Source organism: Taudactylus pleione, unplaced genomic scaffold, assembly GCF_031769625.1.
Source record: "Taudactylus pleione unplaced genomic scaffold, aTauple2 ptg000289l, whole genome shotgun sequence".
Classification (NCBI taxonomy): domain Eukaryota; kingdom Metazoa; phylum Chordata; class Amphibia; order Anura; family Myobatrachidae; genus Taudactylus; species Taudactylus pleione.
The window spans coordinates 539376-553604 of NW_028284691.1; the positions used below are offsets into that span (position 1 = coordinate 539376).

At 43.0% G+C, this 14229-nt stretch overlaps 1 protein-coding gene across 1 annotated transcript in view; it reads left to right on the plus strand.

The window, feature by feature from the left end:
- The first annotated feature begins 7096 nt into the window (after positions 1-7096).
- The window catches only part of NISCH (nischarin), a 68339-nt gene continuing 61206 nt past the window's right edge, over positions 7097-14229 (plus strand). Inside the window, exons 1-3 of the mRNA XM_088482457.1 lie at positions 7097-7273; positions 9282-9365; positions 11961-12143. Coding sequence (XP_088338583.1) covers positions 7187-7273; positions 9282-9365; positions 11961-12143 — 354 coding nt within the window. The 5' untranslated portion in view covers positions 7097-7186. The remainder of the gene's footprint in view (positions 7274-9281; positions 9366-11960; positions 12144-14229) is intronic.

Sequence of the window (14229 nt, forward strand, 5' to 3'; positions counted from 1 at the left end):
TGTGTGTACACATACCTTTGTTCCGCATAACTGACCAAAGAAGCCACCAGCCAATCAGTGGGCATCTCCGTCTGAGCAGCTCGCCGATTGCGAATGCAGGCAGCCTGTCTTCCCCATAGACTTCTATGGTGATAATTCACCATTGAAGTCTATGATGGGAGCCGCTACATCGTATCCACAAGGTTGAGTTTAATCTTGTGGTTACATCATTGATACAATGTCGCAAATACACATGTAAATCAGCAAATTACCGGGTTGAATTTTTTGACCCGGTAATTTGCTCTTCTATCTGAAGGGGGGTACAGACAGAGAATAGCAAAACAACCCGGCACGTAAAAGTCGGGAAAAATTTGTTTTTTTTGCCATTTTCTGTCTGAAAGTGGTAGTAGTCAGAGTAATCTCCTGTTAAGCAGCAGCCTCTTAACACAAGATACAGAAATACAGGGAGGAGAGTTCCCCGGCATGGTGTAATTTAATAGATGGAAAAAATGCCTAATTGGCAGTGTTAAACTCCGACTGCATCTGATCAAAAGTTTTAATTTATGTATCCTGATAAACATGGCCGAGTGTAGTCACATCAAAATGAGGCCAAAAGGTGCTACCTTCAAAGCTGCCCAGTTCAGGGAATCCATTATTGGTCTTGATTCAGAGTTGTACGCTATGCCGATATTTATGGAGCTGAGCGATTATCAGTAAACTGCGCATTCGTCTATGTCGCACCACACTCGCGTCAAGGTTATCGCTGATGCTCGCAGTGAGGATTTATTGCAAAGTTACTGACAGTCCGGCTGCGTTTGCGGATGGTAAGGGGGGAGTGACGGCAAAAACTTAGGTGTGTCGCAACAGCTTCGCGGGCGTGTTTCAGGCTGCATCTGCGACACCGTATGCGTTAAACATGGCTCCGGCATTTCAGTACACGCGTCCATTCTGTGTGACCATAGGGTTACTCAAAAGACCGATTATATTTACTGAAGAATCTGTGACTGATGCTGCATCTTTGTATGCAGCCGCTTGGATCTGCTAAGCCATCTGTGGGCTTCTCAATACGTCTGCAAAGTGCAAATTTGCAGATGCAGTGGCATAAGGCCCATTGTCCTATAGCAATGTCTGGATCACAGCCCTGACCTCCCAGTAAACTGCCGACCAAACCTCCACGTTTGGTTCAAAATACAGTAGGAGCATAATTCTAAGATCGCTTACCCACAAGGAGAAACTGCAGAGAGGTACAACTGTGACAACTATGCTGCCAAATAAAACAGACGTAAATTAGGAAGGGCCAGGGCCCCTGCTCCTTTAGGTAAGCACAGTGTGTGTAATTTAATTCTAGCCTTCCTATTACCCCATACAAAAGAGGAAACCAAGGAGCTCATTCAGACCCGCTCGCTAGACGCGTACACTCGCACCCAGCGTATGCAAATCTGACACCCCCCAGCAAGGCAGGTGATCGCACGGCAAGGCATAAGCACGCTCACTATGTCTTGGCGTGCGATCACTTTGTGTATGCAGACGCCCACCAGCCTGTTTTAAGACGCCCACTTGCGCACGTCATCTCCAGGAAGTGTATGCATCGGTACATCGGGTACCATCGGATGCGATCTCAGCGCTTGAGGCAGGCCATAAACTACCGCAAGCACTGCGATCACTTCAGTGTGAAAATCAACCAGGTGACGTGTACTATGACGCTGCCTGCTAACTATGCACGCCTCTGTAATGGCGTTAAGACGCTCAGGCACGCCTAGGTTCGCACCTCCAATACTCCGTTTATAATGTCCAGCCCCTGTCACCACCCACAAACGGTTTCTCCTGTCACTCACTCTGCTGGGCTGTCTATGCGCAGCGAGCGAACGCTTCCCGGTCTCTCGCACTGGTTCGTGCAGGCGCATTGCGATACATGCGCAGAATGCGAAAATTGGCCAGCTACGAGCGAACGCTTCTTAGTGACCGGGTCTGACTCAAGCCCCAAGTTGTTAATCACTTGAAATCCATGAAGTGGGGTGTAAAAGGGGGAATGTTGTAAAACAGATATCTGGGTTGCATAATCATTTTAAACAAATGTATCCAGCCATTCCTAGTAAGAGGTCATTTATTCCACACGTGCAATTATGTTTCTAGGCCTCGGTAATCAGGTCAACATGTAGTTGCATATAATCAGAAGGTGTGAGTAATATCCAAACACCCAAATGCTTAAAGCAAGTCGACCATTGCAAAGAGTGTAACAATGCTTTCACCACTGGGGAACGGCCATGGAGGGATAAAATATTACACTTGTTCCAATCAATTGTAAGGCCTGAGTATAGTGCAAACGAATCCAGAGTAAAAAGGAGCCTCTGAAGGAAGTCACCTGCATCTGCCGGAAACAAATGAATACTGGGTCTAATGCAACAGTGCACGCAAGTGCACTGCTGAACGCAGATTCCCGATGATCGGTAATCTGCACAGATGCATGACCTGTTCTGAGCATGTGCAGAACGGGTCAGCGGTCCCGCGTGCAGACTGCCAGTGATCGACAGTCTGCTGGCGTTTGTGGGCGGCACAGAGGCCAGGATATCGGGTCAGCTGAAGATTTCCTGGCCTCTTACTCTAATCTGCAGCGGCCGGCTACGGGACCCCATGGGTCACGTAGCCAACCGATGGTCCACAGGGTATCCGATGCTGCATTGGACAACGCAGCTTGGATACGTAATGCAGCAGGAGGCGTGATGCGTCCTGCTGCATTACCTTAACTGCAAGGATCGCAATTGCAAAGCTGCCTGCATGCATACATCATATATCTATAGCCTGCATGCAGCTTTGTAATTGTGGTCCTAACTGAATCACTCTCCTTATCTGCATATGAGGCATGATTACTAACGGATCCCTATTGCGATTGTGGCTGCGATATTACGTACTCAGGTTTGTTGCAAAAATATGCTAATGAATGCTATCGCAAAGCCGTCGCACAGCCAGCAGAGATGCCCACTACCGCTATCTCACATCTGTAATACCTTGTAGTCCTGCGTATACAACAGCCCCTCATGCACAATTACAACAGGTCTGACCTTTCTCAGAAATTGCTAACCTCGTTGCACGCAGTGTACTCATAAATTGCTAACCTCGTTTCACACAGTGAGTACACAAGCTGCGTATGCTGTCGCAGTGGCTAATTTATGCACTCCCAGGCAATGGTGCTGAAACGCAGCAGTATCCACGTGTGCTATAACACTGATATCACACGCCTGATGATACATACTGATTGCTATACACAGGCCAAACGTATAGCAATCAGTATGTATCATCAGGTGTGTGATATCAGTGTGGCCTTTATATAGTGATTGTGACCGGAGGCCGGCCCCACGTGTATAATGGCGGCTGCGGAACTGCAGCGCCATTTAAAAAGGACAAAAGGCGCCAGGCGCCCATTGTAAATGTGTACTCTGCGCTAGGCGCTGAGTGTTTAAAAATAAAAACGTATTTAAAATGGTATGTGCAGCACTGAGCCAGGACACCAGGTCCTGGGCTACAGTGCTACAGGGTGCAAAGCCTGATGCTGTGCACAGGCATGAAGTGGGAATGTATTTAAAATGTATGATTTTAAATGTAATATGGGTTTAAATGCACTTTTTGTATATGACATGACCAGCCTCTGTGACTGCAGGAAACTAGATGCTAATTGTCATTCCCTAGCTGCAGGAGGTCTGATGATTAGAAAGGCTTGACTGGAAGTTTTCTGTGTGAAGGTGTGAATAGTGGGCCTGAATCAGAGCCGCTCGTAAGAGGCCGCTCGTTCGCTCCGAGCGATGTTCGCACATCTGCGCATGCGTATGGGTTGTAATGCGCATGCGCCAACCAGTCAGTGCGGTCGGAAATCGTGTGTGTCGCAAAATAGCAAATGCCTGCTAATTTGAGTGACAGAATGAGGCGTTTGTGGGTGGTAACAGGGGAAGGTGCTTGAAAACGGGGAGTGGAGATCCGAACGCAGGCGTGCCAAACGGTCAAAACGGGCGTTTTAAGGATGTGCATAATTAACAAAGCAGCGTCATCGACCATGTCACTTGGTTGTCTTTTAGCCTGAACTGCTCGCATGATTGCGGTAGGAAAATGCTACCACAAGAATAGCGAGCAGTTCATACGCCTTTCGATGTACTTGATTAATCTAATAAATAGCGGAGATGACGTATGATGCGAGCGGCCAGGAGGCGTCTTTACAAAATAGCGAGTGCATGTTTCGTTGGCTCGCTCAGACATAGAGGCGTCAACAGACCGCAAAGAGCGAGCGCTCAATTTAAATAGCCAGCCCCTTTTTCTAAACGAGCGTCCACAAATAGCGTCCGGCTCTGAATCAGGCCCAGTGTCATATGGCTAAACCCTTCATTTACAGCACTTCCTTTGAAAAGGCAATAGCCAGCAAAGTTGGTAAAGACAATTTGGTTGTTTTTAAGAAGCCCCTTTTGGATGTCACTTTCTAAAACCTGAATGTGTTAAGGTTGGATATGCCAAACTGATTGATACTTCCATTGGGAAGGATGAATGTAATTTACCATTTCCTGTGAAATGTTATATCAACATTTTAGAAGACAGTTATACTGTATGCTAAATCAGTTTGTGTTTAAGTTTAGGTGGTAGATTAGAAAGGAGGAAATAGGGTGACTCCTTTGAAATGTAATACGTGGTTATTTATATTTTGTGAGACCGCATGATTGGTTGAGAGGAACACAGGGTGGATTTACCCCCCTGTGATATTGTAAGAATGATATATAAAGAGGGCCTTTGAGCCCTGTATGTGTACATCTTTGAAAATCCTTTATGGAGAAGAACTGCTGTTAAGATTCCTGTATGCTGATGTACCCCTTCATCCGGAAGGTTGAGTCTTTTTCAAGACTTTGAGCAATAAACATCTTGCCTGACTTCAATTGCCTCAATCCTGCGACCAACAGAATTGCGCAAACGCTATTCCGTTCTCCAGCTGTTCTGAGTAAGAACTCCGTGTCTCCAAGTTCAAGCCCTCTGCCAAGCTACCGTACAGACCTGGTCCATTGCGAGGGATCAGCCGACACCAATCAGGGGGTGTGGCCGCAGCTAGTCAAACACATACGCAGCAGAAGCGGTTCCAGGTGCTGCAGTAGGAGCCTGAGTGTAACTAAGAAGCGGTTCCAAACGCAGATGGTAGTTTGGTGGTGGCAGCATCGTTACGCCCACGGCGCAGTGGGTGGAGTCAGTGACAAACGGTCACTGACGGTAAGCGGGAATCCCTGATACCCCAAGGCCAACCTGTGATCGGGAGTCCGGTCACAGTGATCAACATGCATAATTTTAGTAAATAAAATGCTATTGGGCAGTCGGAGGTGGCGGACCCATGCTTTATATCTCCTTGCTTGTCAGCAAAATTACTTATGCCATCGGCACTCAGATGAGCTGATAGTGTCAGTGAGTGAGTCACTTAGTACCTCCCAAGATGTATCAGTGCCCTCCCCTTCACTTTCTGCCCTAATGATCCCCTGGAGAAGCTGAGGATGGACCAGTGTGAATTGCACGGGGTGTAGTCAGCATCGCGGGGTGCTGGATGCCGATGATCAAAGTACAGGCACTGGAATCCCAACAGTGTCGGGATCCCAGCTCCTGACTGCCGGCATCCTGAAGGTAGGTTTCGGTGGTTAGGTTTAGGCACTAGGGGGAGGGTTAGGCACTAAGGGCGGAGGGTTAGGTTTAAGGTGTGGGGAGCAGGAGGTTAAGTTTAGGCACCGAGGAGGGACGGTTAGGGTTAAACAGCTTAGCTTCTAGTGTCAGTATTCTGACCGGCGGAATCCCATTCCCCAACTCGAATTGTACATGTACTATATCAAATACACCATCCTAGGGGCATTAACATGAAGCGGGCCCACCTCTATTTTGCATACTGTGAATTTTTGTAATTACTGTGTATGAATAATTGTGTGTAATTTGAATTGGGGGCACGTGTAGTGTGTTGTCTGAGGCTTCACACTTCAGAGGAGGGCGATCACACCCTCTGGATTTGCCGTTGTTAATGTGTGGCAAAATATGACCTGGGGGCCCTACTGTGTGGCATAATATGAACTGGGGTCCCTTCTGTTTGGCACAATATAAGCTGGAGGCTTTATATTTTGGAATAATATGAATTGGGGGCACTGCTGTGTGGTATACTACAAACTGGGGGGTACAGTGTAGAGGACCCGATTCAGAGTTGGGAATAGAGAGATATCTCTCTCAACTGATCATCTTGGTGAAACCATGCTGCACTGCAGGTGCGGCGGATTTAAAATGTGCAGAGAGATTTAGATTTAGGAGGGAGGTGTCCAAACTGACATCTAAATTGTAGAGTAATAATAAAGCTGTGCAGTATTTGTGGGCTACATGTAGGGTTACATGTAAAAGCAGCCAGTATTTACCCTACATGCAAAAAAAATTATGTATTTACACCACTTGCATTGCAACATGATTTGTCCAGGTACACAGTTAAGTGCTATCTCTCTCTCTATTCCCAACTCTGAATCAGGCCCAGAGTTCCATGGGGGCACACCCCTGGTAAATGTTCTTTGCTTGTCTATGACAGGCGGCCTATTAAAAACCTTCCTTAATTGTGACTCACCGTAAGAGCAATTTAGTCATAGTGCACAGCAGTGTAGATCCTAAATGAATTGCTGGCTATTTATTTTGATCAAAATGTCTCCTTTGGAGATAGTGAAGAGCACATGCAAAGCCTATAAATCTAATACCGTAAACTGCAACCATTGGTTTAGGGTTGCACAGAAAGTAAATATAAAATAAATGGCTGTAGCACATCTGGTGTACAATATACATACATGATTTCAAAAAGGTTGAATGATCTGATCAAAGGAGGCAACATTGCCCCAATACCATTCATCACAGCTTGTATTTCCCGAGACCTCTGTGATTTGTATTTCCCAAGCACTGACTGTCTATATCACCCTATCAATATACCTCTGTATACTCCCACTCCCACTCCCAAACACTGACATGATGTAACCCACCCACTACTGCTTCCTTTCTTCTGTACACACTACATACAGATGTAACACACGCTTCCTGTCCTGTGTCCGCTTTTGAACGCGTCAATAAAGTTGGTTGAAAAGACATCTGCCAGTAAACAAACATGGCGACTCCCGGAGAGAGAGAAAACGTATAACCGGGGATCCTGTGTATCCGGGATCTTGTCTATGTACCGGATGCAATGGAAGGGATGGCCGGGTTTATGGAAGACAGTGATGAGTACCGGGGAGTGAGGATCGTCGGCTCGGAGTTAGTGGATAATTACACGGTAGGTGGGCAGACCCCAGCCGGTATAAACCAGATATTTTATAGTGTTCAATAAGTAACTCATCAGTATACCCTCTGTTATATTAACAAAGGTCTCATACAGTGTTAATCCTACAAAGCTATATGTATTGCCCCCAAACATGTCCTACCTCTTTGCCCAGACCAGTAAAAGGTATACATCACCAGTTTTATTATAGTACCCACCGGTGCCTTATCAGTATGTGTGTGTAGCTGTGCATATAATATATCATTTATTAAAGTTGCATCACCCTAGTGTTTACATAAAGCAATGGATACACCATATACAGTATCTGCCTCCAGATCTTTTATCCCCATAGCATCTTCTATATCTGAATACATTGTCTATAATTATTAGAGCTACAACATTCCCCTACAGATATCTCTTGCTCATTTTACAAGGGGAGATCCGAGCATTTTCCCATATTATTCTCCTCCTTCCATGTAGCTGTAAGGAAGAGGTGTTCCCACCCATAGAACCCTCCACCTAGACCACCGCGGTTCCTGACTTTACTGGTCGAGATCCTAGATGGGCAGGGACTTGTGTTGGACCTTTACGATACTAGCATGATAACACATCATACTGATTTACAAACTCGTAAACACCTTATCTTCCCATTACCAAAACACGTGTCATACAGCTCTGGTAACAAATGATATTAGTATTTTGCTAGTATTGAAAATTGTATGTGTGTGTGTATGTGTATATATATATATATATATATATATATATATATAATGAGCTGCTTCCCCTCATTCTTATACTATATTGTGTTCTTGATGTAATGGAAGGACACTGGGCCTGTTTCGGATCCGCACACATGCCGTTTTCACAGTTTAAGTGATTGTTAGCCATTGCGCATGCTCACCAATTGAATTGCGATTATGCTCCCGCAGAGGATTCACTCGCAAAGTAAGTGGCAGGTAGTCAGCATTTGGTGGAGGTAACAGTGGTTAGAGAAACGCATAAATTAGCCACTGCGTCCTTGCTCACAGCAGAAAAGCCATCTGAGTGTCTGGAGACCCGCTATGTCTGCGCCAGCTTAGACTTACTCAGAAGGCTGATGGCCGCCTGATCTGTGTTTGATGTTTCCGGTTTTGTGCATGAGCGGTAGACGTGAGATGCTTTCAGTGGGTGTGTCTAAGCTCTGGACAGCGAGTGTCATTAGCAGATTTTAGCAATTGCGATCCGTGAGAGATTGCAGCTGCAATTGCATTTGCTTCAGCATCTGAATCGGGCTTACAATCTACTGTCCACACACTGCAATGATGTTTACTTGCAATTTGTTGATGTTCATTGAGATCACCAATTTGATTTGATCCAAGGAAGCTTAATTTCAGACATGAGCCAAATTATCTATATGCATACTGGGTGGAAGTTTGAATCTCCCAGCCAATTTTCACTGACATCTCTCTCATCTCCCAGCTGTCAGAGCTGCTATGTAGGTGCACAGTCTTGTAACAGTGGAGGTTTCAGAGCTTTAGTGCAAAAAGTTTGCAGCTCCATTATGGCAATTTATTTTCTCCTTTTGCTCAAAATCTGACATTTACAGTTTATTGGTGTGCACAGTGGTTAGCATTGTTACCTTACAGCACCAAATACATGGGTATTATTTCGACCAGGGTTCTTCAGTTTCCTCACACAGTCCAAATTCATACTAGCAGGTTAATATTTGTGTGGTACAGAAATCAATTGTATGCTCCAGAAGAGCAGGATTAAAGTGTGGTATAATATATTGGCACATTTTAAATTAAAGCTTAATAATGTGTACAATTTTTCAGGTGTTAATGAATTAGATCATTCCTTTTAAAGTCATAAAGATGACAGCTTAATTGTCACCAACTGCATAAACTGAACAGCGCATTGTGTATTAGAGCACAACAACAAAATCATCCAGAAATTCAAGATATTTCACTGCAATACTACAGAAGTAACAGCTTTTTATTGTAACCTGCATTCTTTTAACTTGATATATTTAATTCATTTCTAGGTATATGTCATTGAGGTTTACAGTGGTATTTATAACTGGAAAGTAAAGCATCGTTACAGTGACTTCTATGATCTTCATGAAAAGGTGAGACTTTATAATAATGGAATCATGGTGCAAAATGTTGAACCAAACCCCCATTCATAAAATATTATCTGTCAGAACAGCTTTGTTTACTAAGTGAAAGCTGTCCTATTTCTTTGAAAGCCACCCTAGATCACCTCTGCACTGTAAAATGTACTATTTTGAAATAACCTCTACTAAGGTTTCTCCCCAAGCTCCTTTGAGAGCTTGCCTAAAATATACATAGGATATTGCTGTCAATTTTGGGTCATACCTATACAGACATTTCCTCAAAGGGTTAAATAGGAGGAATGACAGCGGTAGATAGATAGTAGCAAGGGATTAGGCAAGAGCGTGTCACATGGATTATGAGGAAAATTGCAAGTACGCCTGTGGTATGAGAGATGTAATGAGACATTCAGGAATGGGGAAGTAATGCATGGTACTATATTCTATATACTGTAGCAGGGGTAACAAACATGTGGCACTCTATAAGATATAGAACAGGGCTGAAACTAGGATTTTTGCCACCTGGAGCAAGGCCATAATTTGCCCCCCCATACCCCAAAACAAAAAAAAAATACAACATAGAGAATGAAAAGGGTGTGTGGTTTCGTAACACAGTAATGCTCCTTTTAACACATTATGCCACACATTAATGACCCTTATAACACATTATGCTACAGTAATGTCCCTTAGAACATATTATGCAAAACAGTAATGCCCCTTATACATTCTGCAACACAGTAATGCCCCTTATACATTCTGCAACACAGTAATGCCCCTTATACATTCTGCAACACAGTAATGCCCCTTATACATTTATGCCACAGTAATGCCCCTTATACATTTATGCCACAGTAATGCCCCTTATACATTATGCCACAGTAAGGGCCTTTACACATTATGCCACAGTAAGGGCCCTATTCACATTATGCCACAGTAAGGGCCCTATTTACATTATGCCACAGTAAGGGCCCCATTTACATTATGCCACAGTAAGCGCCCTTTTTACATTATGCCACAGCAAGGGCCCTTTTTACATTATGCCACAGGCCCCTGTGAAAAAATACTATGAAATAGTGCGCAATTAAAATGACAGTGCAGCATAAATAATGTGAACAAATGTGTATCCACATGTACATTTTAAAATTGAACAGTGATAGTAAAAATATTCCACATAATAACATGCGCTCTGTGATTAACACATTTTCCTTAATAAACCACAATAGTGAAGATAATTAAAAAATATATTCACCCTAATTATCTACCAGGTAGTAAAGGTCAAACATTGACCATACAAGCACAGAATAGTTTCCACTCTTTAGGTTTCCGCTTGTTTGAAGGTTTGTGGGGATAAACACAAATGTCTCCCTTTCCCTTGCATATAGGTTAGGGGAGACACAAGAAGCGAAATATAGTGTAATTTCTGTAGAAGCAAAAGTCCTTGGAGCCTTGAACATAGAACGTGAGCTACGCTTGCTTCTGCAGAAATACCCGCATGGTGGATCCTGTATACGGCAGCTTGATTCATCCTGCCTTTAATTCCAATCTGGGACTGCGGTGACTATATCCTGTGAAGCTGTTGTGCCTGTTTGAAGTATTTTACCATGCTTGTTTGTCTTTGTATATTGTGAGTGCAAATTTGTATTAAAATATCCCCTTTTAAAAGCATAATTGCACTATATTTTGCTTCTTGTGTCTCCCCTAACCTATATGCAAGGGAAAGGGAGACATTTGTGTTTATCCCCACAGACCTTCAAACAAGTGGAAACTATTCTGTGCTTGTATGGTCAATGTTTGACCTTTACTGCCAGGTAGATAATTAGGGTGAATATATCTTTTAATTATCTTCACTATGGTGGTTTATTAAGGAAATGTGTTAATCACAGAGCGCATGTTATTATGTGGAATATTTTTTTTCTATCACAGTAAGGCTTCTTACACATTATGTTACAGTAAGGCCTCTTTTACACTATGCCACAGTAAGGCCCCATCTCCCTTCTCTTACCTGTCATGCGGAGGGTGAGCTCAGGGTGACGCGGGACGGAGCTGCCACCTGTCGGTACTGCTGTCATTGTAATGTGGCGCCGCTAGCGAACCAATTGGAGCTCACGGACCGGCAGCCTCTGCTGATTGGCTTTCGTTCCGCGAGCACTGATTTGCTTGTGACTGGCACCATATTAGACTGACGGTGTCTCTGTGCCTCTTAAGGCCGGTATGCGGCTCCAAATCCACAAGAGCAGCAACCTAGCCAACCGGTAGTTTCTTCCTGGCACCCCCTCAAGTCCGGCACCCAGGTCACGTGCCCCCTTAGCCCCCCTAGTTGCGGCCCTGTATAGAATGACACATCCCAGCATGCCTTACCACAGTTTTGCTGTCAGGCCACACTAAAACTGTGGCAAAAAAATCCCTAATAAATTTCACACTATCAAAATCCCTAAAGTTTCAGGAAATTAAAATTTCCATACCAGCACTTCAAAATTCCCCTTCGACCACTTTATGTGTGTAAGATATATAATTTTTGAATCTAAATATATTTTAAAGAACCCCAAATTCTTAATGAGCTGTTATTTTGCAAGTGTTTTTCACACTAATACCCATGTCACTGTGTTTTAGCTTACGGCAGAGAACAAAATAGAGTGGAACTTGCTGCCTCCTAAAAAGATTATCGGAAAGAATTCCAAAAGCTTGGTGGAACGAAGACAGAAGGATCTGGAGGTCTACCTACAAGCCCTGCTTGCAAAGTTTCCTGTCACTGTACCAAGAGCTTTGTCACATTTCTTGCACTTTCATTTATATGTAAGTTTATCTTATCTGTTTAATGGTAACATCTATTTTTATGGCGTTCCCACGCAGATTATGGAGGGTATCCAATTAGGCGCGATAACGTTAAGTCTTCTTCATTGTGCTATCCTATTGCAAAACTTGTGATGACCAATTCGCACGATAATTCTTGCATGGATGACACGCAAAAAATACAGATGAAATGAGGAATCAGCTTGTACCCCCAAAAAAGGTAAACTAAGGTAGGGTAATGATATAGAAGTGTGTTAGTGGCCAAAATCCAGGGGTTTGGGGTTATTAAATTGTGTCAAATGGCTGTTATGTGAATTTTTTTAATAACAATGAAAAAATTATAGAAAGCAAAATAAATGCTGTAATTAGTGGTACATTAAAATGGGTTTAAGTATATTTTTGTGTCATTATAGGGCAATTTTTAAAAATACACCTGTCACTTGCACCTGCAATGCTTAAAACACCTGTCCCATCCATACAGCACCCTCATATACCTGTTTCACTGCTTTAAACCCATTTTCCAGCACTTTTTTTAATTTTCACCCCAAAAATGACATAATTAATTTTTTGTTTTTGCCTAATTAGTCATTAAGGAGGGTGTCCCAGTGGTTCTGTACCAAGTCTTGACATTTTTAGCCAAAAATAGGGGTTTAACACAATTTATCACCTGCTCAGAGGTGGTGAAAATAAATTTGCGATAATTCCTATACCACTTTTCACATATGCGAAAACCGCGGCTAACAGGATAGCCCGATAACCATTTTTGGAGAAACGTTTTGACCGGTGAAAACTTTTTAGAGAACAACGGGTTATCATGGCTAATTGGATACCCCCTCAATCTTGCTGTTTTTCCGAATACAGTAGCATGACAAAGTAGCATTAGTTTGCTTATTTCTCCTCATACAACAAAGAAAATCTACCCAAAATGGACCGAAAAGTGCTTTTATTATTGATATAGCAAGTGTGTGTGTGTGTGTTTTTTGTTTATTTCTAACCACCAATAAATACTTTGTGGTTATTGCTTCGGTATTAACCCACCTTTTCTAAACAGCAAAAAGCAGGATTCCACACATTTTGTTTTCATGATAACATCTGTACTTGAAAGTGAAGATGCATATTTTTATTTGTTTCGAAACAGGGAATGTGTAGGAATAATATGGCTTCTATTTACAGGGTGCTACTTACCAAATATTAATGCTGGTGCTAGATGTACTAACTTGTAGTTACTAGGTATTTCTCCTGGTGTTTTACCAACAGGCTGGTAGTTTACAGATTATAATCTTTTATTTATAAACTGCCGCAAGGATTTTGCAGTGCTGTACACAGTGAAGCATTACAAAGTTCAAGGGTCTTCAGATAAAGTGGTTACATACATGAGCAAAACTTTACAGATCTACATAAAATCAATAGATTACGTAATTACATAATGACACCGAGGGAGAGATGGCCCTGCTCGCCAGAACTTACATTATAGAGGATCATGCTTCATGATATAGTTACATGTTGGTAACTACCAGATTATTTTTCTGGTGCTTTGATGGCAGATTGGTACTTCTTGGTTAAGCTGGCCACACACTAGACCAATTTACAGCCAACCATCCAACTAGTTGATTGGCTGGAATGAAAATCTGGTAAGGTATGAAAGCAAATGACAATCAGCAATTTGCTCCCATACGCCGGAAAATGGACAAAAACTGTTATTTGTACAAATTGTTTAGATCAAACATTTAACAAACTTGTCTGACGACCATTTTTATCTGTTTTCTGGCATTTAGGAGCAAATTGCTGACTCCCATACATTAGCAGATTTTATTCCAACCAGCCACCTAGTTGGATGAAAGTTGGTCTAGTGTGTGGCCAGCTTTGCACTCTCATTTAGCCGATTCTGCAGTTACAAGGGCTAATAGACTGGCAGTTATCTGTACTGAGCATAAGCTGGCCACTCATACTGTCTTCTATGGTCCAGAAAACAGTAAAAACTGATACCGCTTTAGGACCAGTTCCTAAATTACTTTGAACATTTAAATTCTTCTTGGTTTATCATCACTCATCTTTCTTTAATCATTAGAGGGAGGGAATCCTAGAAGTG